Consider the following 24,250-nt stretch of genomic DNA (forward strand, 5'->3'; position numbering starts at 1 on the left):
GATATTGCTTGATGGTGAACAGAATTGCTCGCCCATGGCACCGGATACGGATACGGTAGGTAACCGGCCGCGGTAAGCCTGCGCGCCACGTGAGCCTGAGCAGTAGCCACAACCACCATCATCATTCCATCACAGTCATACCACTTCCCACTTCCCACACACCCCAACTAACCGTCTTACTTTCCCGACTACCAAGATCACCACCATGTACACGTGCAAGGAGCAAAGATCGCCGCCGTTCACCCCACTCGACAATCGGCCGTTGACCCAAACGACGCGGTCCGACTCGCAACCTTGAAATCTCCGCATTCCAAGCACGCAAGCCTCCCCCTTCCCTGCCCTTAGCTGTAACGGCGAGCCGCGCGGAAACCCAGTGACCAGCCAACCCTATAGCGCTGCTGCTTGCAACACCACGCCCAGCATCACCATGCCGATCTTGGCACTATATTCAGATCTCGTCGACGAGGTACTGTACAAAATGACCTGACTATCGGTCTTATCGTCGGAACGTCGCGCTTTGTCGACTTCTGCCTCACAAGAACCCTGCCAAGTGATTCCACGTGGTCCGTCGCATTCGGGCTTATGCTTGCGAGGCGCCTTCTCCTCTCATGCGACGGTCTTGGTCGGTCTTGTTGTCGCATAGGCAGCGTCGTGGTGTCTTGTATACTTGTGTGCCCAGCTTTGGGTGGGCGGAGGCGGAGTATTATGTCGTACACTCGCCAATGTTCCTGCTCATCCCGTGTCCCCCTCGGGCTGCCTTCCCGCTCTTGGCGTGTCGGCCTTACTACTGTCGTGTTGTGTTCCACGGCGTGGGCTTAGACGCTCTTTGTCTGGATCTTGTGCTGACGAAGCTCTTTGTTTGGATAGTTATTGCTTCTCACGTGTACCAATCACATACTCAGCATTACTGTAACCGGTGGCTTTCTCGTTTCTCGATTTCTCGGAGAGGTAAACTCACTAGGTCTCACATCGGTCTTGTTGTCCACGTGGGAGCGATGGTGACGAAGTGACCGGTGACATACCATCGGATCCAGATTCAGTGCTTACCCACCACAGGGTGAGTGGATCGGGATAGGACGCGATTGGAAGCATCATGGAAGCCAGTCTCTGCATGTTTCTCGGAAGAATAGACTGACATCACACTGCATTGTATCTTGGAGCCATTCATATAGTTATACAAACATTATGATTAGATATAGTGTTTTGTCTATCCTACCAAGTATCATCCAACATGTCTAAAGCGCTCATAACTCGTATCCTCTTCTTGAGGTCCACGGTTGAAATATTTCACGCCACCATCCCTTTCGTCCGCACTGACAAGCGGCTGACGGCTAGTCGTACCGTGTAATACGGCGTCAGCGTCAAACGGCGTCGCCGGAATGTCGACATCGATGCCAACTTCTTCGAAGCCTTCCTCAGGTCGTGGCGTCTTCTGGTACCCCTTAGCGTATGTTGTCCCCTGTTCTAGCTCCTCCTTATCTCCTAGTCTTGTTCGACTTGACGCCCTCGACCCTGACGGTGAGTCCCGGCGTCCATACGGACCCATTTCGGTGAGCGTTGTGAACGTAGATGGTGTGCCAGGCCTTGACATGTCCTCGGGTCGGCCGTATAGCTCCCCGTCACCTCCAAATTGCTCACGGAACTCCGCACGCTTCTTGAAGTTCTCAAAGTCGAGCTCTGACTCGGTGACCACTTCCATGTGCGGCATCTCCGTTCCACCAGTCGCATGCTTGCCTGGCTGGTGAGTGTCCATTTCGGTCATGAAGTAGTCGCCGAATCGATCATAGCCTGGTGTGGATGGCATGGCACGGTCGGTCGAACGGCGGTGAGGTGCATCGAAGATGTCACGATCAGCATTTGAACGGTGCCCGTATACCTCTTTCAGGAGGTGCTGAGACTTTGCGTGGACCATTGGCGTAAGCAGCTTCTTGTAGAGCGCAGGATGACCATAGCGGGACGAGACCTTGGTGCTCTTCTTGGATTTCGGGTGATCCACGGAATGAGAGCCTTCGACATCGGAATAGGGGAGCGTTGAGTAATACAGCAGTTTGTCGTCGAAAGCTCGCCTGCAGTACCACTTGAAACCGAATAGTAAGAACGGCAATGGGATCATTGCGTAGAGCATGTTGCCAGTCCTCACTTGAACATTATCGAAATCGATCGACCCAACACCGTTTGCTCCAACAACCAACGCGATGACTGCGTTTGCGAAACAAACCGCGAAAAGCATGCGGTTGACCAGGAGCTTCCAAAATCTACCGCCCGATTCGGTCTTGGTGATGAAAACGTACTGAAGCAGATACTTCTTGAAGACGGAATCCATGGCAATGTAAAAGGCTGTCACCGGGAAGATGATAGGCTGTAGTGTGCCCATGCAGAGACCAACCGTCGATACGAAAAGGTAGTTGTTGTAGTAGTCGGCATACGGGAATGGTTGCGGTGCACTGAGTTCGATGAGCTCCCGCGGAGTTGGTGAGAAGAAGGTACGCTGAATCCAGGACCAAGCGAATATCCAAGCTTGCGAGAGATCGATAGCAGCACCGAGGTTGCGTTGCATTTGCCAGGTAAGCCAGAATGTAGACACATTACACAAGCCAGTCATAACCTTGGTGAACAGATGACCGTCCTGGATGGCCTCCCACACGCCTTGATCCTGGGCAGCAATGACCGCAGCCACGAACCGCCAGGCCGAACCGAATACGGAAAAGACAAGGAGGTTGTTGAACACAAAGAAGGAATAGAGGCGAGCAGTGACATGGCGTTCTCTGGATGTCTTCGATACATCTCCAGAGTGCGTGAACAGTCGTCGAAACTAGAATTGGGGATGTCATGTCAGCTTACTGGTCAAGTAAGGTTCGCGGGTATACTAACCACCACGGGTACTCCCATATACATTAGAGTTTGTACCAAAGGAGCCAAGATACCCTGCGCAATCGCCCAGCCAGTGGGATGAGCTTGGAGATTCGTCATGAACGCTGGCCAAACGAGTCCCAAGTGGGAGAAGTCTGACAGGAAAACCGAAGTCAAGATGTTGGGCACGACGAAGGCGATGGTGAACAAGACGACCCAAAGACCGTCCCAGAAGGCACGTATCCTGCGAGTTCTCCGTGTCATCGGAAGATTCTGCCAGAGCAGGTCGTGTGGTTTGGGCGCAAGGTAAACATCGCAGCCAGCTGGGCCCTTCTTCTTCGTCGCGTACGCAACTGCATGCGCATCCTCGATGTGTGCGTAGGATGCGAATCCATATGGCATAGGATTTCGCATATCGACACCCTCCCGCACTTCCTTGATCGTCGTCTCCAGCCTGGAGATTCGGTCCGTGAGGTAATCGATCGCATCTAGTTTGCCTTTGCCATGGACTGCCTGATCGTCTTTCATAGCCTTGCACGTCGGGCGCTTGGCGGGTAGCTTATTCGGGTTACTTAGGTACTCAGCCAAATGCTTCTCGAGCAAGCGGACAGCATCATCATGCGCCTCAATTAGCTTGGGCAAATCCTTGACATTGCGTCCAATAACTGTCCGGGGTATACTATCGATAGGCTTCGCCTGTTCGACAAGCTCGACAAGCCCAGCGTCGGTCCGCGATGATTCGGGAACGTGTGTTAGCTGTCTGATGTCAGCGTGATCCCTGGAATATATTAGTGATACTTACCAGTAGTGTTCGCGAATGCAAACTGGACTTGTATTCCTGAGTATTGAAATACGCGCGCCTGAGCTTCAGAATGGCCCTGTAGTTCCACCAAAGGAAGAAGCAAACAGTCCCCTGGATGATATACGCCACCACAACGTACGCCCAAAACTTCCTTCCAAAGATATACTGCGGAGTGAACTTCATCAGTGTCGGTATCTCCTTCCACTGCTTGTACAGCGGCGAACCCCCCACAACATTGACCGGTATCAGAATGCCACAACCAACAGCCGTCAACACAATGAAGATGTTCCGGAGCATTCGAAGAAACCGTAGGAACACGACCGCATCCAGACCAATAGTGTCCACCAACTCCTGCTCTTTCACATCCCTAACCGCAGACAACCAACTTAATGGCTTCTTGTCCAAAGGCTTCGGTCGGTGTTTCTCATCGGCATGTTTCGCTCGTGGCGCGTAGACTCGCGAGTTGCGGGGTCGAAGGAAGCAGAACACCACGACCAGCAGACCGGAAATAACGAAGGAATAGACAATAGCGGCGTAAATCGAGTTCTCTTGGATCTACGCAATAGTCAGTATGCGTATGCGCGACGGTAAACATATGGTATGTCGTCGATCTGTACTTACTTCACCTTGGAACGGATCCGCAATCAAGTCGAGAAACTTATCAGTCCCACTCTCGCCATTCTGTCGCCTCCAGACACCCATACTGGAACTTCCCTCCTCTTCAAACGAATGTAATCAGTAGAAGTCGCTGTAATGTTCGGTCCCAAGAACTCGAAAATGCAGCGAATGAGAAAAAAGGTCGTGGTGTGGTTGGACAAGAGAAAAGAAAAGTCACCCAGGGAATAATGTTCACATGAGAAAGCCTAATTAGATCCACGCAGAAAGGACCAGACCCTCCCAATAAAATCCGGACGCGTAACGATCCCCCAGATGCTCTTTGTTGGGAAGGCGCATCAGGGTGCTAGAACACTCTTTCTTCCGCTCGTCGCCGCCGAAACGACGTCATTCCCGCCGCTAACTTGTGGGCCTCAAACACTGTCTGTGGCCGTCAAAGAAACAGTCCGCGTCAGAAGCTTTGAAGCGTGCTGGCATCATCGTGCGAGCGTACAATACGATCTGGGCTTCTGTCTAAAGCCGAAGCCTAAAAATAGTTGTTTCGTGGGGTCATGCTAGTTTGCGTGGTCGAGACTTGGGACCGAAAACTTTTGGTGCACTATTACTGCATGTATCTTGTAGGGGACTTGGCAGGGTCCCCCGAAGTAGCAAGAATTGAATGTGCGATAACGCCTATCGCATTGATGGGACCCAGATGATGATCAGCTCGAGTGCAGTGCTGTGATGGACTTCTGATGTGACCAAGTGGGACGAGATGGGTGGAGAGAGCGGATCGTATCGTTACGTCATCGTTCCAGACCAATCTGTTCCAGCGCAAAGGCTACGCAGCAGGCGCATGTGCACGGGAAGTCGCACTAGAAAGATGCTATACAGGCAGTGCAAACCTTTCTAGTGTATACGGTCTACCTTCACAGGGACGTGAATGAAGTCGTGAGCGGATGCAAGACAGGGAGCATAGCTGTTGATCGCATTTCAAATGAGTAACACAACGATACGTGGACAGAACAGCATCGTATACGTTCGAAACCCGACCTAAGCTTGCTGCCCACTCAAGCCAACCCTACTCTTATCTCCATCCATCCATCCACGCGCACGCTAACCATCGCCAGAAACATGCTACACATGTCATCCCAAACAGTCTCCATCGCGAACGTCAGTAGACACGCGATTCGCGCTTCTACCAACCCCCCATTTCCACCCTAGAAAGAAACAAATCTATGGATATCACGAACACCGAAAAAAAAAAAGGAGAGGGTATGCAAAGTTGAGGGGAAAATATGCAGAGGTGATTTTTGACTCTCATGCCTTCTCCTTCTTCTTCTCCTTCTCTTTCTTGTCGTGGTGGTGGTGATGCTTATCGGCTTTGGCGTCCTTCTTAGCGGCGGCTTCAGCCATAAGTTGCTCAAAGGCCATGAAGTCGCCTTCTTCTTCGGGGTCGCGTTCGGCCTGCATCTGGTCAGTATTCACTTGTCTGTTGCGCGGGTGTTGGACATACCTTCTGGAACATCTCTCCGATGATCATCAGCGCATGTGCTCGCTCTACTCGCTTCTCCAGCTTGATCTTTTTGTCATTAAGGACAGTATCGCACACGTCTCGCAGTACGCTCTGAATCTCGAACTTGCTTCCCCTCCAGGCTGCGGCGAGAATCTTGCCAGTAACCCTTTTCTCGTATTCAGCCTTCTTCTCGTCTGTCCACGCCTCGCCGCCTTGCTCCTCTAGCTTAGCCATCTCCTCCATGGTAAGCTGTGCATCTATGGCAGCAGACATAGTGGACCAGGTGTCCTTGACGAGCGTTCCCTTATCCTTGATGCGTGAGAAAAAGCCAGAAATTCCGAGGAACTTTTGCGACTTGAGGAACGAGGAAGCCTTCATGATGTATGTGGCACCAATGGCGTGAAGGATTTCAAGACCAAATGACTCCATCTTGAGGTTCTCGATCTCAAGGTGAATCTTCTCCTTGAAGGCAGCGGTGACATCGGTCGCCTTGTCGGTTTCAGTCCACACTGAGATACGGTCGACAAGCTTCTTGGCGAGATTCGAAACACGTTCGTCGCGAATCTTTTTACGCTCCATCTCATATGCCGCGAGCTCTTCCCGCTGCTCCTTGGTAAGACCAGCCTTCTTTTTCTGCTTCTCCCGTAGCTCCTTCTCAGCATCGGTCATGCCTTGTGCCTCCATACGTGCGTCTTCCTCTGACTTGTCCATGATAGCTGCGCGGATTGGAATGCCTTGTGTTTTGGGCGTGCTCGTTCGGGATGGGGGCGATGCCGCTCTGGGCGCGGTAGACGACTCGGCGGCGCTCTCAGCGTATACTGGAGGTGCTTCAGCATACACGGGCGGTGCATCTGCTGGCTGTGCTGCTGCGCGCTCTGCTGCCGCTTCAGCTTCCTTGGCCTGAGCGGCAGTACTTGGGGCAGCGGTCTCTGTGGTGCCAGTGGCTGGGGTAGTACCAGCTGCGGCAGCTGCTGGGTTCTTCTCGGCTTCGACCTTCTCAGCTTCTGCTTGGGCGGCTGCTTCTTCTTCCATCTCGCGTTGAGAGATTTCCATGGTCTTGGTCAGGTCCTTCATCAACGAGATCTCACCGATCCTGCGCGTGTCAGCTCTCTCGATCTAGTATAGATATCGCTTCTGAGAGCCATGGGGTATGACCTACCAGTCCACGAAGGCCTCTCCACCAAAGATCATGGTGAAGAACTCGGATGGGTCCTCTGTTGTGTTGTCAGCGGCGTGTCCTACATCCGTTACTCCAAGTATTGCGCATACCGAATCCGCTACTAGGCATCGCGCCCTCCTTGCCATATTTATCGTATGCTGCGCGCAGCTGGTCGTCGCTGAGTATTTGGTACGCCTCGCCAATCTGTATCGCCGTGAGCCCCGCAGTTCTCTTTTAACAGCGAGCAGGCTCGCCAAACACTCTAGTCTGGTGATGAACGTACTTCTTGGAACTTCGCGTGTGCTGTCTCGTCGCCGGGGTTCTTGTCTACGCCAGAATCAGTCCGCGGGCCTTTGAGCAGAGTCGTTGCGCAATGTACCGGGGTGAAGTTTAATAGCGAGCTTGCGGTATGCCTTCTTGATTTCGAGTTCCGTCGCGGTGGGCGGCACGCCTAAGGCGTCGTAGTATGCAGTCTCAACGACCATGGTTACGAATGTGGGTTACGAATGTGAGTGACCTTGGGTGCGTGGTGGGAGAGATCAAGACCATATGCGTTGGTTGGGCGCGCGTCGGCGGGCTACACTTGCCCGCCGTGAAAATGCTGCACCGCCACAGCCGACGTCACCACGCTAAGACCATGCGAGCGCCTTGACAGGCAGTCACTTGTACATGAGCATTGATTCTGCATTCGTCCTGTAGTAGATGGGACATGATTATGCCTGCAAATAATTGCTTTTCGAATATATGTTCACTCTCATTCGTAGATATGCTAGATAAGAGAGCTAGTCTATACAAGCTCAAAACCCCACCCGTTCGAGGCAGACCCGCCATGGCCGTATGATTCATGTGGAGAACCCAGTGTCACCCTTCGCCGCCCATGCAGACGCCATGCTAGAAATCCAGTCCGTGTATCATGAACCGTTAAGTGAGATACTTTTAGACCAAACAGGGAATAAATCGAGAAAATGCAGCCCAGGGGTGGAGTGCGCCGTGTGTCCGAGGACGTCGGAGGATGTTGCCAGTAGCAAGTATCGTGTGGCAGACTTGGATGTGCGGTGGAACCTTTTAGACGCTGAACTTGGCCTTCGCACGAGTGCTGCCCGCGTTGGCAGCCTCGGTGTGGCCAGAGAACTCGACAACGTCGTTCTCCTTCAGCTGGAGGGCCTGCTTGAACCGCTTTCCGATCTTCAGCAGAATCTCCTTACCCTTCTCCTGAGTCCTGGCCTTGCCGGCATCACCGGGGATGGCGCGGCCGACGGTGCGTGTCCACAGACCGATACGGTAGAAGCCTCGCCTCACGTTGACGACGACACCCATGACCTCGTTGTCATCCTCATCCTCGAGGTTCTCGCCGATGGCAGCGAGCATGACATGGAGCCAGAGCGCATCGATGTTGACCGACTTCTTCTCCCTGAACTGGAAGGCCCATTTGCCGCCGTGCTTGTTCTGCGGGTCTTCCCACTCGGGCTTGATGCCCTTCTTGAAGAGGTGGTAGTCGGACTTGAGCGCGAGGTCGGATGTGGGGGTGATGTTGTTCTGCCCAGTGTTAGTCTTGCGGGTTGCGCTTGCTCTGCAGCGCAACTTACGTAGATGCCCCAGAACTCCTCGACCGAATCAAACGAGATGACTTCCTTCAGCAGCTCGGCCCAGTTGTCGCCCTGCACCTGTTAGCATGAAACTAGCCATAGGCGAGGCGAGACATTGTCGTACCTTGCCGCTCGGGGGCTTGGTGAACCACAGCGTCCATGTGTTCATAAGCGGGTGCTTGACGTTGAAGTTCTCGGGGTCGTGGAAGACGGTGCGGATCTCGCCCTCGCCGCCGGAGTTGGTGGTGGAGGATTGTTCCTGGCCCTCGCCCGAGTTCTCAGTAGGCGAGATGGGGATCGTGTCCAGCGGCACCTGCTGGTTGGCGTGCGATGCTGATGCAACTTCGGCCATTGTGGAGGTTGTGTTTGGGGATTTTAGGGAGAGTATGTGGTAATGGGGCGGTAAAGAGGCTCCAAAAACGATGGCAGCGGGTCGTGTGGTAATTTAAGGCGATTGGTGGTGGGCGGGATGAGGTGAAGGTGGGGCTGTCGCAATCGCACCGGGCGATTATACGGGACGTGTCGCGGGCTTTTGCTGCCTGTCTTGCGGCGGGTGAGGGAAAGGTCGAGTGTGCGGTGGCTGTTTGTGGCGGGCGTGTCTGTCGGGCAGAATATGCAGTGCAGTCGCAATTCGTGTGAACCCTTTAGGCTTGCTTGGCACGGACCTCGCGCTACACTCCTGGGGCAGTTTCAAAGATGACACAGTGAAGGCATAAAGAAGCAACAGGTTGATGTCATAGCAGAACTAACTTCAGCGCATGTGAACTAGCTGACCTTTTCAGTCGTGCACATTGTACGAGAGGGAGACGAAATAAGAGTTGCCAAGAATTTCTTTTTCACTGTTCGGCTGCAAACAACAATCTGCAAGCAGAGATCTTGAGGGTTTCTAGTATCCAAAAGTGTTCGATTTTTTCATACGATGTCCACGTTACTGCTTTGAAACAAAGTTCACGATGAACTTTCTCTCAAGCAGCCTCGTCGCCGAGCAAACGCGTTTCAATATAAGCACATCTACGGCCCAACCTCAGCTATGGAAGAGCAGGGTTGGAATTTGACATCCGTGCTATGGTATTACCTTCACCGTCAGTCGAGCTCAAACATGTCGCGAAAAGTATACATTAGTAAGTTATATATGCCCAGTTTCCCTAAATGGCAATATTGGTCGCCCGTATGATACATAGAATCGTGGGAGACGCTCATAGTTCGCTCTTGTTCAGCGTCTCGTGGACTTCTGTAACCGCTTGAGGCGTCTTGTCGAGGCCCATGACTCCCATCAGCTTGCCGAACTCCATCTTGAATTGTTCGTAAGCGATATCGAAGCGAGCACCACAGAGCCAGGCGACGAAGAGCTAAAAGCTGTTAGCAAGGTCAAAGCAGCATAGTCGGGATACGTACCATGAAAAATGTGATGACCAGAACTGTACCAATGACAGCGGCGACAATGTAGACCAAGTCCCAGTTGGCCTCGGAGTCCTCCTTCCGTTTCCGCTCCGCCTCCTCGATGGTGGCAGGTGCCTTCTTGTCCACTGGTGGCTGTTGCGACGGGAATATCGACTCGATGAATTGCTCAATCTGGGATTTGTTAGTATGAGTACATTCAGCTGGACCAGTCTTGACTTGCCCTTCCGAGGGTGATGCTGATCTTGAGGAAGTTGGGGTCGTGGGGGTTGTTCTTCCTCGCAATCTTGCGAGCATATCGCCTGAAGACCTCGCAGACAAGCTGCAGATTCTGTGTCGACTCAACCATCAACTGACACGCCTCGCCCTTGGTGATCTTGACGTTCTTCTGGAAAAGAGCATAGTTCTGGAAGCAGGTCTCGAGCGTCGCGATGGCCATGGACTGTGGGATAGCGCAGAAGTTGAACACACTCTGCTCTCGGAGACCTGCCAGGTAGTACAAGCAGTCGTCTGCCCGAGTGAGTGCAGTCAGGATCATCTCTGAGCTACAGTTCAGGGCCTGCTGCTTGTTCTCGGGCTTGAAGAGATCCTCAAACTTATCCACGTGTTTCGACCAGATCTCCCTAGGCCAGAATCGTCGTCCGTCGTCCAGATCCTCCTTGATGTCACGAGTGATGTTGACCTGCTGGAGGAATTGACCCATGGACTCCATCAGTTCCGGTCTCTTGAGCAGCGCAGCGTTCGCGAGACCAGCCTCAACGAAGAGGCGCGTGCAACCCTCACCAACCAGACCTGCGACGTAATGGCAGTACAGTTCGTAGTCCTTGATGGTGTTGACGCCGGCGTTGAACTCGGCGTTGTTCGCGTAGTCTGCCATGCCGTTGCCCATTTTCTTGGTAATGTCCTTGATGATGTCCTGGTAGACGGGCTTGATCTTCTTGAACTCCTCAATCACCACGTTGAACTCAACCAGAAGCTGCCTGTCCTTCTCGTTGGGGCCGTTCTCTGTGTAGTTCCACCCATCCTTCTCCAGAATCTCGTCGAAGTTGCGGAGGATCGGCTCCTTCTTCTCCAGAGGGATTGTCATGTCATCCTCGATTGTGTCCAAACCGCGCAGGACCAGGTAGAATAGCGCGACGGGCACCAGAAGGTCGGGGTGCAGTTCGAGGATAACGGCGGCAAAACTTCGGCTTGTCTTGTTGAGGAAGTGGAAGCATCGTTTGAGGGATTCGCATTCTTTCGATTCGTCGCGCTCGTGTACTGCGTTGTGCCATACCTTCCTAGAAAGTTGTTAGTAATGCTCAGGTTTGCGCAGATCTCCGGAGGCGAGCAGAGAAGTCGCGATGCGTCGTATCTTACCATTGAATGATAGACCGTAGCTCATTGGGGTGGACGACGTAGTAGAGCATGCTCAGAGGGCTCGGCATGATGGGCGGAAGGAAAGGAGTCGTGGATTGGGGGGTAGAGGCGGATGGGTCGACACGTGTTGTGTTGTCGCAATAGGTGGACCAATTCGGCGACAGGAGAAAGAATCCAAGAAGGAGAAATTATCACACCTTTACCCGCGAGTTGAAGTGTGTTTTGGGCGCGCGATGTGTGAAGTATGGGAGCGTCTCCGCAAATTACAACAATTGGACCCTGTAGCGCACGGCCTTAGCAACCCGCTGTCTGCACCTTCCCCTCGGATCAGGGATGAGAAACACCGAAAACACCGAACGATGCATCTGGATTTCCGGCGTCGAACAGCCCTGTAGAATTGGTGAGATTGGTGGGGTCGATGATGGTATTCAGTCAACATTGCAGCTCTTTTTCCATTTTTGTTGCGCTGCACATCGAGCTGGTCTCCTTCTCTATGGCCAAGTGAACAAACATCCAGGTCGGCAGACACAATGGCTTTGTGGCAGAGGGTATTCTTGCTCAACAAACATTCTAGTCTAAACATTCTATAAGTCTACCCTGAAATATGAATCGTACAGCACCAGACGAAGATGGGCCGGTATTCTGATCAACTTTTGCCCTCATCAGTAGCTTTTCAACCTTGGATGTGGGCGAGATTCCTCTCTGTCCTCCGTGAGGTCGCTGAGCCCACATGCATCTGAATACACACACTCCTTGGAAATTGCATAACCCTGGTGATACCAAGATTCCACGCCACTCAGGTATGACGATTGACCTCGATGGCAATACTGACGCTCAAGATGAAATGTCCAGCTCGCTCTGCTCTTACCCGGCTGAATGTTTCCGCCACATCTATCATCAATGCGATGCCTCCCCAACCCACTGAATACGAATAATGCTCCAAATGCCCGCATTATATATACCGAAATTTTAGACTTTCAATACAGCATTAGCGCAACCTGTCAGTCTCCAGCCCTGTAGTCGTTCGCATGTCCGCCCTGCGATGACGCCACACCCAAATTATCGATAAGCGACACCCTTCCTTCCTTCCGCCCCAGAAACGGCAAGAGCAACCCAACCCTCATACACACTCAAAATTATTATGACATCTACACAATCCGCCCCAGTCGCTTTGCCGCGCGTCGCAATCACGTACTGCACGCAATGTCGGTGGATGTTGCGGGCTGCCTATGTATCTTCTCCCGTGATATCCGCTAGCGAAACATTCGCTAATGCGCGACCAGTTTGGGCAAGAACTTCTATCGACGTTTGGGTTGCAGATTGGTGAGATTGCACTGATACCTGCGACGGGAGGGTTGTTTACTGTTGAGTTGGTATGTTGGAACTGAGGTCTGTCGTAATGACCACTAACTTGCCAAGACATATATGCCGCCAACGGAAGAAGGTCAGAGTGTTGAAGCCAAAAAAGTGCTGCTTTGGGATAGGAAGACTGAGGGGGGATTTCCCGGTTCGTGATCTCAGCGCAAGCTTGTTAGTGATAAAGAGTGGCTGACGTGTCGCAGAAACGAAAGTATTGAAGCAGTTGGTGCGAGATCACATCGATCCATCACGAGACTTGGGACATTCCGACAAGCATGGAAAGAAGAAGGAAGACAAGGCAGAAGACACGAAGCAAGAGACAGAGGTGAAGCAAGAGCAGGGTCAAACGAGCGAGAGTGTAGAGGTCAAGAGAAATCCAGATGGGTCCATCTGTGAAGACTGTAAATGAGTTTGAGCAGGTATTCATTTGGTTTACGATAGACTGAATCCCGTAACAGCTTCCATTTCACCGCACATATTCCAGCCATATGCAGGAGTGTTCTGTAATGACAACGGATGCGAGCGCTCAGATCCACCCCTGTACCGTATTGGTGCGCATGTAAAGAAGCAAAAAGACGGTGTACCCCTGTGCACTATCTTTGGAGTCGTGGCTTACAGTAGCAACACCAGGGTCCACTACCGTGGCTCGAGCTCGCATTGCTCATGCTTACTACAGACCACGCTTGTCGACCTTGTCGAGGCGCTTCATGAGGCGAATGTCCATACGGTGCATGTTCTTGCGCATGTGCTCCAGCTCGCTACGCAGTTTCTCGGTCTGGCGGTTAGCGTCCGCCATGATCTCTGGAACGCAGGAATGATCGTTCCTTGTTGTACAACCCATTCCTGGCTTCGGCATTGACGAAAAGTAGGTACCCTCCTCGTTGGGGACGCCCAGTGCTTCAACCAGATTATCGATTCGGAGACCGTGAGACTCAGAGGCGAGTTCGAGCTCCTTGTGGTGCTGAGCTAGATCGTCAATTTTGATGGAGTAGAGCTCGCCGGTGAGGTTGGTCAAAGCTTGAGCACGTTGAACGAGTGAAAGGACCTGATAGTGCGTGCCGTTGAAGTCGGCCGGGAGTGCGAGACTAAAGCCATTGGTGCCGTACATGCGCGCTGCTGCGAGAGCAATGACAGCGCTCGTCGCTGCTCCGAGCACTACTTTGGCAATAGTCCACCAGGAGCTCTCGCGTGAGGCGCTCAAGCGGGCCTCGCTCTCTGCAATCAGCTTTTCGATGATGGGAATATCGCGGCTATGACTGGACTCGTCGATGTGCAGCTTGTTGCGGAGCAAATCGAGAGCCGCATACACGCTATATGTTGCCTTGGATCCATGCTTGAGAAGCTTCCTGAGCTCTTCCGTAATCTTAGCCTCTGCGTCAATTGATACGTTGGTCTCCTCGATGTAGTGGGTGAATTGTTCGTTCATCGCACCCATGCAGAATACAGCGGCCTTGCTGACAGTAAGTGACATCTCGGTAGCCCTGCTCAGATATGTCTTGACGAAGCTAGCAGGAAGATGAACATCCTGGAACTTGGCGCCTGCTTTGTCAAGATTGGCAACCGCACGATCGATGCCGCGGTAGCCTTCGAATCTGGCCCACTGGTAGATCGGCTTGCGGTCTTGGTTCTCGGTCTTGACGTATTCATGAAGCTGGAGCATGGCCGTTTCCACTCCACTCATAGAGCCGAGGATGCTGTCCGCAACCAGACAGAGTTGCTGAGGCTAATACAGGGTTAGTCAGATACCACGCATGCAGAACAATGGATAGTTACTGTAACTGACGAAGCAGAACCCTCCAGGCTCACCTCATCCAGGCCGATCCTCTCGTTGTGGGATGCGATCGCATCATGGATCGTAGCGCTTGTTTCTTGCTCCTTGTCAGATGCATCCTCCTTGCGACCAGCCCCGTCGACTATGGATTCATCGCCTTCCACTTGCTCCTTGTCATCTGTCGGTTCTGTGTCGGGAAGGTGCAACGAGCTGTCGCTTGTGTCGTCCTTGTCGGCACTCCGCGCTATGCTCGCCTCGCTGCTAATGCTGCCGGTGCTACTCATGTTGGTGATAGTTCGAACGACTGGGAGAGAATCGCGAGAGTAGTCGAGCTGAGGCTGATGTGAAATAGTGATTATCAAAGTCTGATTTATTGATACAGGTGATGTGTCGACTGCTTGGGGAGATTAGAGTCGTGGTGAGCGTGATTTGCGCTCTGCGATGATTGGACAAGCACGCTCACTTTACTAGCGTGGTTTCCTGTTTGAGTTGTATGGAGGAAAGCGCAAGGCAACCGCCCTGGAAAGGACGAGTGAGGGTGAAACCATTGTAAAGAGCAAACAAAATGTTGAAATGGAAATATTAAGAAAGACGTTACACTTAAACGAAGTGATCGAAGAAAATTCAGAGAGGGGGCTGTCGAGATGGTAGCTGGCAGTGAGAAGTGCGAGCCCGCAGCTCCGAGTTTGACGCCTGACACAGCAACTGGGCAAGATGTTGAGGATAACAAGCTTTACTGACTCAGAGCAGCCTACTCGTTGCAAAGTGAGGCACCACAGATACCTCCATGGTGCTGCGAAAGTCGAAGAAGCTGCTTGTTACCACAACATCCAGGCCTAGAGATGAGTGAGACAGTCTAACGAAGCAAACGACCAAATACTGTTCACATTAAGATGATAGCTCCGGATTCCTCTCAACAAAGCGTTCAAAGATATGATGCGCTCCATCTGCAGCAGTAATGCATAATGCGGTGTGCTTCATGAAGATTGCATCGTGTCCGCAGAAGCGGGATGCTCACTGATGGGGGAAAAGGACGCGCGGTTGCGATTGTACATATGCAGTCAAGGGTCACCTGCATACTCCATCTGGTCGCATGGTCATCGATCGTCTGATCGTACACCCATAACTTAGAGCCGGGGAATAAGCTGGTGGCCGCGGTAGCATATGCAATGCAAAGTGCTTATTTGTAATGCATGAGTCCTGCGTATCAAAGCAAACATATTCCCTAGCTACAGCAATGCTGCACAATGTAATATGCTGGCCCAAGACTTGTGGACCTCGAGATAATGTCCGAGCAGATTCGTGTGGTAGTATGCCCTGGACGAGACTGTATGGCGGGAAGACTGTCTCGGGTGGCCTGGGTGTTGTTGCCGCATGCCGTGCGTTCGGGACGTTTTGAAGGCGTCAGGCAATGCGTACTTGCAGTGGTCAGAGCCTTAGGACTAAATTCTCATACATGGCGGTGGCACGACCGTCGGCGTGATAGGTCAAGATGAGCAAGCCTCCAGCGCAGACGCTGATGCCGTGCTCAAGATCCTATGTTTCATGGTCAGCAGCGTACGAGCTATGATTACAAAACCTGCGGTGTGAATTGTGCATGTGTTTGCTGTACTTGATAGAGTTTCCGTGACCAAAAAAGAAATGTGGTTAAGCGGGGACAGGCCAGCGGCCATCGTCATCGAGCTACTCGAGCATCTTCAAGACGATGTCAATAGAGATAACGCGGGACGTCGATAGCCAAGCGGCTGGTGCGATCGGAGGGCTATGGCAGCGGATTGAGTTGTGATGCGTGGACGAAGGATGCCAGCTGCAAGCGCAGTGAGGAGAGCCGAGCACCCTTGGGCGACGATCATGGCGTACGCCACGACTTCCCCACCCAACCTCTCGACGCGACGTGTCATTCGTCGCGCTTCGCATGATAGCATGAACGACTCTGCTGTACGTGTCGAACGCGATATCTGATCCCCGCGAAGTCCGACATTACGCATCCATGTTGACCGATCGCTCCGACGATGGAGTCGGCGATAGGTGAGATTTCCTTGCGATGCCACAGGAACGCCACCCCTCAGTTGGCGAGATCGTCAAATTGCCCAGTACCGCCCGGCACCGTGCCATCCGAGGACTCTTGTCAGATCCCCAGAAACGTCTAATTCCCCGCATATGCTCTACTGTACTGAGGCTTGTAAGATCTGGACTGAACACGTCTCAGCTTTGTGCATTGGCATCCTGAGGCTGAGCGCGCTGAATGCAAATGCGTCGGTCTCGAACACAACTGATCACGACGACTGCAGTGACTACATGATCTGGATCGAAAGACAAATGCTTGACAGCTAGATATCTGACGCTAGGAAAGCAGCCCGCGCAAGCCACGAGCGGTCGATCCCCCATTTGGGCAAGATCGCCCCATCAAGACGCTCAATCGGGCTCGCAAGACGCAGCCTCGCCAACCAAAAGACGCCATCATGAGCCGGACGGCGACGCGTCCCAGCCGTCACGATAGCTGAGGGCGCGACAAGGGTTTGTCGACATACAATAGTTGCTTTGTCCCACGCCCGGCTGTGACAGACTTCTGCTTAGTTTCGACTCCATCACGGCAGACTAGGCATCCCTGCCGCCGCTCGTTGAGCAACTCAATCTGTGGTACTACACATGCACACTCCTATTTAGATCAACATGGCTTCGGAAGCGATCCCGTCTTGTCAGGCTAGCATTGGGGAAGAGCCTCATGGATATCTAATCCCCGCCCGCACATCGTCGCTTTCTCGTACCCTTTGTTTCGATGACCCTAGGACCTTGAATCAGGTAGTCTCCGCGGCATCGACAAGTGGATCTACACTACCTCACCATACCAGCCCACCTACAGCCGCACGTCATAGCTTCGCGGTTGGCGATCGCGTTGCCTCTACATTAGTAGAAGATAGCACCGGCAAGAGACCTCTTAGGGCTACCGAAACGCGACCAAGGTCTGCCAGCTGCCTTGTTACACCTTCAAAGCCGATGCATCCAACCAAAGTACAACGCTGGTCAGGCTTGACCCGTACTGTGAGCGATTGGGATCATGGACTACGCAGGGTATGTACGAAGCTTTCATGTGGAAGCTAAGCTAATAAACCGGAAGGATCCAGAGTTGTGGTATGAGGAAGGAGACTGCCTCGTACATCTACACGCGAAAGGGGTTTCGCGTCGTGGCCCGTCCTTCTGCATTCCGTTCAGACTTCTGCGACAGAAGAAGTGCGAGGCGATGCTCCAGCTATGTGATGCGCAGATCGCGTCTGCCCCGGGATCCGCTTTCCAGCACCTGAGGCGAATGCCCAGCTCCCTTACCAATGCCAATGGGGAACATAGTATCGTCGAGCTCTTCATCCCGGTTCCAGAGGAATTATCACGAGAGAATTCATTCAGACGGCACATTGCGACTCGCAACTTCTTCGCCTTCCTTCTGGGTAAACCACTCGTAGGCGATCATATGGGCCAGGCATTCGTAGACGTCCAGGAACGTTTACACCACTTCCGTCCAAGTCATCCAAATAACCACCAAGACTTCCTGGACTACGCTGAGAACCAAGGGTACCGGGATCTGGTGGAGTGCACGGACTATGCTCTTGCAAGCCTCTACTACGCAGAGCATTTCAAACTTAGAGACATCTGGGTCGATGCATTTGCTCATTGCGTCGGTATGAGCGACAGCTTAGTTCTCAGTCCGGAATACGTTGTATGAAACTCGTCAACTGCTTCAGGCCGCTGTACTAACATGTTGTAGCTGACTTCGAAGCTCACCAAAGCATTGATCACCCGCGCACATCTCGAAGTCGACGGCCACCTCGGGCGCGTATCGATCGCACTGAGCAGGTTTCTACAGGAAGACCTCTCGCCGACTCACCTCGGATTGACGGACGGTGCCAGGAGCCATCTCGATCGGTTCCGCCGCTTCTTGCACACCTTCCACGTGGACAAATTTGGCTATTGGCCACCACCACGGGGTGCCGCTTTTCCGAAAGCTCTGTACAAGTCTATGTACTATGACTTCCAGAACCTGTACGACTACCTCGTAGACACCGACTCGACTGCCGATATCTCCTCCCAGAGACCAGCTAGCGGTGGCATCTGTGTCTTGCAGAACATTGCAACGTTCGATCAACGACATGGCTTCAAGTCTCAGCCGCACCCGTTACCTCTCCTACCAACATACACTTCGCCACTGAAGAGAACAAATTCCCAGAAAACGAACTCTCAAAAGGCTTTGAGACAGCTGGTTCTGGCCTCGCAGTATAACAAGACGCATGTACAGGATACCATGCATGGTGCTCTAGCAGCGGCAACGAACGTTTTAGAGCCCAGTGCGATGGAGTCCAACATCGTGCAGGCATATATCCACTTTGAGAAGGCGCATGCTACCAGCCCTAGTCAACGTCAGGGCAAGGTATCAGCAACAGATGCGCGTAAAGTCAGGTGGCTCTTGATCTATGGCACTCTCCAGTATCTTGTATCCGCTCTGAGGGCGCCGAAAGAAGTTCGCGATACTGAAAGCCCGGAGTACGCTTTGTGCTACGTTGCGGAGCCCGCCTCGACTACCAATAGCGTTGCTACGACTCCTTTGGCGTCACCTCCAGCTAAGACGCCAGTGGCCCTCGACGAAGGTCCTGATGACTCTCAAAGCAGTCTATATTCGATAGAGCCAGACTGCCAAAGGGAAGATTACTTTACGCCGCAAAACATGAGTCGACGTGGATCCATGGAGGTTGCGCCCCTTAGGATATCCCAACTACCTCGTTCGTCCTCTGTGCGTTCTCTAGCGCGACGGTCACTTTCTACTCGAGGCTCGCGGAGCAATAGTCTCACAATGAAAACTACACAGAAGCCTGCTGGTGTTGTTCAGGAATCTAGCGACAGGTCGAAAGACTCTGTCCCATCCTCGCAGGATCACGCTCGCCAAACCTCTTCTGTTTATTCCGAGCTTTCCACGGCAATCACTGCAGAGAGCGGGGCTGAACTGGATACCTCCTGGCTCCGATCACGAACACCCTCAGTCACTCGTAGCAGGCAGGGTTCTACGGCAAGCACGGCCGCACGTCCCCGAACACCCCTACTCGATTCTGTTCAGCTCGAGCGTGCCACATATCCACTCTACCTGGCGCGCACTGGCGAGCCTCCTAGCCGTTCAGACAGTACTAGCTCTACAGCAAGCTCACTATGGAGCGAAGGCGCGAGTGTGGTCTCATCTAAGTCCAGCGCATCTGCGGATAGCCCTACTCGTAAGGTCAGCGCCGCAGAAGAGAGTGGGCTTCTGGGTGGACTTGTCTCTTTTGAGTCACCTGGCACTATGTCACTCACAGCACAAAGCCATATACATCCTCTCCTACGACAACAGTCCCCTAAAGCCGAGTTTGAGTTTGGTTTCGAGAAGGTCAAGTCAGAAGTAACTCTTGATGTCCATGAGCTCTCCCAAGTCGACTCGACCATTGGCATGGCTGTCTCCACCCCGCCGTCGCCCACCCGACCCCGTATGAACCTGTTTCCCGACACACGACCCACTTTCACTGCCGAAGAGGCACGCGCTCTCATTGCCGACAAGAGGCCCAATCTTCCGTATCGAAACAGATCCAAATCTACCTCCTCTGTCTTGGATAATGCCACATCGCCGGCGAAAGATTCAAGGTTCTCCACGCCTGTGAGCACGACACCCACCGGCTACTGGGAGCAATACAAAGCGACTCTCACACAACAAAAAGCACGAACCAATCCTGGATCACCGACAGGTCCTACTTCGCCATCCATGGCCAAGATTCCGACCGCCTTCAAAGCGCCCTTCTCGCGACTCAGACCCCGCAACGAGGAAGACCGCGGCGTCAAGACAGAGCGCCGATTGTCAACTCTTTGGCGACACTAAGTGCAGCACATATTTCACGCTCTTCTCATCTTCTTTGCTTTACTTCCTTTGCTGTTAGCGAGCTTCATGCATGGTGTTCCGGCGTTCAAAAAGGTCGCAACAAGCATGTTATATACCCTCTCATTTGTTTGGTGTGCTTCTCTCATTCTAGCAAAACAGTAGTCATACCATAACCAAACGATGCAACGATCTTCTACATATACGCCTCTTCGCTCTTGCCACTTCCACATAGCGTCTTTGTCTCCATTCTCTGAACACGCAATCATCGTTATGAGACGGACCGCGCTTGCGCAATAGCAGAGTCGACCTAACCATCCTCCTTCATCCTGTTCTACAACATCGCTTATGCCTGCAATCAACACGGAATTTCCCTGAATGATATGCGACTGGACACGACTTGTGCGGAGAAGTGTACCGCCTTCTGAGAGCAAGTATCCCGTACAACTGTCGAGGAAGGTCGCTAATACTTGCGAGGTTGGGATGGTTATCGTACACGAGATTGCGATCATCAGTCGTTGATTCGGTGCGACTTCTCGAAGCCTGCTCCCCACAGCACTGTCAGGTGATACACCAGTGTTCGCGTTGGTAACCCCGATGAGCGTCCTTCCGACTGCGCAGTAGCTGTGCAAGTTGTTTGGTAGCGATAACAACCTACAGCGCTAGGTCGCGTCTCAGCAAAACGCGGTTTCTTACTGCCGAGACGCTTGTTCTGGCGTGTTCAGAGCGACTACGAACTGTCCATCGTTACCTTGACGGATGTGCTGTGGAGCTGCCAGCACGAGAAGAAGAAAAAAAGCATTCCACGCGTATGTTTCCACAGCCGGTGTGTTGTCCATGGACATTGACATCGAACTTTCGAGTCTTGCACAGCGTGCCCAATGACATCATGCCATATTTAGATTAGGGGCCCGCAAACTTGTCGCACTATCGAAAGCCTCAACAAACATGCGCTCCACAAACGCCTCCTAACACGAAACACACCACACGAGGTTGAGGTGTTTTTCCTATCATGCATACCGTCGCTAGGTGCAACGCAGGTGCCACTATTTTTGGAACTGGGCTTGCGCACTCACCACGACGGTCATGCCGACCGGATTCGCATTTGCGAACGGAACCTGATGTAATGTGGCGCTCGATTAAACAGCGAAGCCCACGTTACGTCAACTGCCAGCCTCGTAGGCCACGCTGCTTGTGGCGTCAGCGGGTGTGGCGTGCGGCTCCGGCACCCTGCATACCAAAGTTGAGGCTCAGCTTCGCGGACCCAAAAATGTCACCGCTCGCAGGTGGTTCCTGCATCACTAATGCCAAGGTGAGTACCACGTCAATGTGCTGGCTCTTTACAGGAGTAGTTGCGGTGAACGAATTCACGATCACAGACGTCTCAGTCAACGCAGAGCTCACCTGGGCAACGTGCCGACATGCGAAAACGAGAACAATGCATCAAGCCGCAATATCCATCACAGCATGCGCAACTGCAGTATACGAGGTACCTGCCTTGTTGTTCGATGATCAATGCCACTTACATCACAGAAGCTGTTAGCGGTCAAGGGGTCCACACGTTAGGCTCGGAGATTTGTGCCTACGCCGGTGCACGCCCGTCCGGGGGGCAACATCATTGCCCGAATGCAACCCACCACGGTGAGAAATACGAGGAGGTATGACCGAATCCATGAGCATTGTTGGTTGTTGCTCGAGCGCTCGACTAGGTGACGTTGAGATGGTAATGAAGATCTTCGCAGAGATATAAGTACGGCTCCAGCCACCACATCTTGTATCCATCATCCAAGCAGTCAAGTTTCAAACACCTCACCTATCAACACCACCAAACCTCTCAAATCAGTCAAAATGCAGTTCTTCACCCTCGCCGCTCTCTTCGGTGCCGCCGCCATGGCCGCACCCGCTGCCCAGACTCCCGACTGCCCTAACCCGGCTCACTGCCAGGGCCCACCAGACGTCAACAGCTACGAGAACGTCAACTTCAAGGACTACACCATCCGCAAGAACAACGGTACCCTCCAGTCCGTCTCATTCAAGATTGACGGCCGCAACGCCACCGACCTTTCCTGCGTCGGCGGACCATACCCTACTCTCCCCGCTCCTATCGTCAACTGCGGCGACAGCAAGTACCGTTTCGCCATGACCAAGGACATCAACGGCGACTACCCCATCACTCTCTACCACGAGCTTGGCACTGCGTACGTACATCAAGTGACACAGACTTTGGACGATAGACTAACATATGCAAACAGTGTCGGCTTCTGGGGTCAGGGCGTTGTTCCCACCTACTGCCACGCCGGTGGCAACGGTCCTAACGACTTCGTCTGCTCGCAGGTTGCCCAGTACACCTTGGTCATTGCTGCCTCTGGTTAAACATCGAATGAAACGATGACCGGGGTTTCTTTGTACATACATACACTTCACAAGTAATATAATACCAATCTGTACATTCATCAAACATTACGGGTTTAGTTGTGCAAAGCCGAACTTGCATTGGTGTGTGTGATGTCGTGGTTGTCGACAAGGCGAATAGCCACGGCATACAGAAGACTTGATCATGGGGACATTTTTGCGATGTCTTGTGAAGGAGAGATAGCTTGTATCCATCATTGTGTGAGTCTCACCGCCATCACGAGTGCGGGTGACAGATACTGTAACCGTTACAAGCTGCATTCATTGATTGACTCCTTCACAGGCCCATCAGGTTGAAGATGCCTTGTGACCAGCGCGCAAAACGACATAACCACAGTGACCGACTGGCTGACGGGTCCACGACTTCAAGCGTCCAGCATGTCAAACATGTATAGCAACTCGACACTTCATCAGAGGCTTCCCTCCTCAAAAGCCATCTCTGACGCTCCTACTATCCACATATTACTTCTCTACAAACGAGAAACAATAATTGTACGAACACGAAATGAACAGTAGCAATTTCATCATCCTCCTAACGGCCACCTTTCCCGCCCTCGCCATATCTTCCTTCCTCTTCTCTTTAGCGACGTACTTCCGGGCCCCCGAAGCACACCCGGAGACTCAAGATCGAGTGGATAACCTCGAAAATCTTGAGGACACCATGCCAGCACTCATTGAAGAAGTCAGGGCTTTGAGAAGAATGGTTGATCGAGAAAGGCAGAGAACGAGAAGGCTGGAGAACGAAGTAAGAGATATGGGAAGGCGGCAACGGAGAGGCGAAGAGACAGCAGATGAGGCTGGCGATGAAGCAGAAATGGAAGATGATGGAGACGGAGAGATACAAAAGCACCATGAGGGAGAGATACCTGTACGAAAGCCTTTCGATGTCGACGAATTTCTGGAAGAGCAGCGGGCCAGAGAGCTGGCTTGCCGTATGATACAGAGGTCAATGATAAACAGGACTCGTTGCTCCGGTGGATATCCCACCGACGGCATTCTCGATGAGCCACTCCATGTTTCAACGGTGTATGGCATACGGGGCGGAGAAGTCACTATAACGGACGATGAGGAAGCACTGGCCGCAGCTGCTTCCAGTGCTTTACCACCCAGCTCTGAAGAAGGTTCAACATCATCGACAGATGAACCGCGCACACTTACACAAGCCGTACGCGCCGGTGGAAACGTAGAGACTCGCGCTAGGATGCTTGTCGAAGAAGACATGCCCACGCTCCCGACGAATGGCGACAGCCCTACTCCCACAACGAATGGACATCCTCAAATACCTCGTCTTGATACCACCAACTACGACATCTTTACCATCACATCCTCCCCCATACGTCATAGATTGAATAACCTCTACCCCTCCCCACACGGCCCCCGTCCCACAAGGATAGTCATTCGAAACGATCCTGGAGGCTTGTGGCGCCGGACTACCTTAACGGATGTCCTGACTGGTATAACGCCACAACTAGGACTGAGAACCATGCGCACTATCATCGAGGAATATGAAAGATCGTTCTTGCATAATGCTTCGAGGCGGGACGCAATGACGAATGGACA

At 52.7% G+C, this 24,250-nt stretch overlaps 7 protein-coding genes across 7 annotated transcripts; 2 read left to right on the forward strand and 5 right to left on the reverse strand.

Moving 5' to 3' along the window:
* Nucleotides 1-1,222: 1,222 nt before the first annotated feature.
* On the reverse strand, nt 1,223-4,354 carry J4E79_000678 (uncharacterized protein; the record flags this gene model as incomplete). The annotated part of the gene is made up of 4 exons (XM_049349594.1): nt 1,223-2,812; nt 2,872-3,606; nt 3,653-4,207; nt 4,274-4,354. The coding sequence occupies 4 exons, from the start codon at nt 4,352-4,354 to the stop codon at nt 1,223-1,225; spliced, it is 2,961 nt and encodes a 986-aa protein (XP_049216381.1).
* Nucleotides 4,355-5,566: 1,212 nt separating this feature from the next.
* Nucleotides 5,567-7,406, reverse strand: J4E79_000679 (uncharacterized protein; the record flags this gene model as incomplete). Its single annotated transcript, XM_049349595.1, has 6 exons — nt 5,567-5,713; nt 5,763-6,855; nt 6,922-6,976; nt 7,032-7,125; nt 7,205-7,248; nt 7,301-7,406. The coding sequence occupies 6 exons, from the start codon at nt 7,404-7,406 to the stop codon at nt 5,567-5,569; spliced, it is 1,539 nt and encodes a 512-aa protein (XP_049216382.1).
* A 580-nt stretch (nt 7,407-7,986) lies between these two features.
* Nucleotides 7,987-8,859, reverse strand: J4E79_000680 (uncharacterized protein; the record flags this gene model as incomplete). Its single annotated transcript, XM_049349596.1, has 3 exons — nt 7,987-8,457; nt 8,508-8,579; nt 8,632-8,859. The coding sequence occupies 3 exons, from the start codon at nt 8,857-8,859 to the stop codon at nt 7,987-7,989; spliced, it is 771 nt and encodes a 256-aa protein (XP_049216383.1).
* Nucleotides 8,860-9,703: 844 nt separating this feature from the next.
* On the reverse strand, nt 9,704-11,332 carry ERG6_1 (Delta(24)-sterol C-methyltransferase; the record flags this gene model as incomplete). The annotated part of the gene is made up of 4 exons (XM_049349597.1): nt 9,704-9,856; nt 9,903-10,079; nt 10,129-11,185; nt 11,265-11,332. The coding sequence occupies 4 exons, from the start codon at nt 11,330-11,332 to the stop codon at nt 9,704-9,706; spliced, it is 1,455 nt and encodes a 484-aa protein (XP_049216384.1).
* A 1,961-nt stretch (nt 11,333-13,293) lies between these two features.
* J4E79_000682 (uncharacterized protein) lies at nt 13,294-14,678 on the reverse strand (the record flags this gene model as incomplete). The annotated part of the gene is made up of 2 exons (XM_049349598.1): nt 13,294-14,346; nt 14,430-14,678. The coding sequence occupies 2 exons, from the start codon at nt 14,676-14,678 to the stop codon at nt 13,294-13,296; spliced, it is 1,302 nt and encodes a 433-aa protein (XP_049216385.1).
* A 3,023-nt stretch (nt 14,679-17,701) lies between these two features.
* Nucleotides 17,702-20,281, forward strand: J4E79_000683 (uncharacterized protein; the record flags this gene model as incomplete). The annotated part of the gene is made up of 2 exons (XM_049349599.1): nt 17,702-18,106; nt 18,155-20,281. 2 exons carry the CDS (start codon nt 17,702-17,704, stop codon nt 20,279-20,281), a joined length of 2,532 nt encoding a protein of 843 aa, XP_049216386.1.
* A 1,845-nt stretch (nt 20,282-22,126) lies between these two features.
* On the forward strand, nt 22,127-22,651 carry J4E79_000684 (uncharacterized protein; the record flags this gene model as incomplete). The annotated part of the gene is made up of 2 exons (XM_049349600.1): nt 22,127-22,476; nt 22,531-22,651. 2 exons carry the CDS (start codon nt 22,127-22,129, stop codon nt 22,649-22,651), a joined length of 471 nt encoding a protein of 156 aa, XP_049216387.1.
* Nucleotides 22,652-24,250: the final 1,599 nt, after the last annotated feature.

Source organism: Alternaria viburni, assembly GCF_023758015.1.
Source record: "Alternaria viburni strain BMP 2772 chromosome Unknown scaffold_1, whole genome shotgun sequence".
Classification (NCBI taxonomy): domain Eukaryota; kingdom Fungi; phylum Ascomycota; class Dothideomycetes; order Pleosporales; family Pleosporaceae; genus Alternaria; species Alternaria viburni.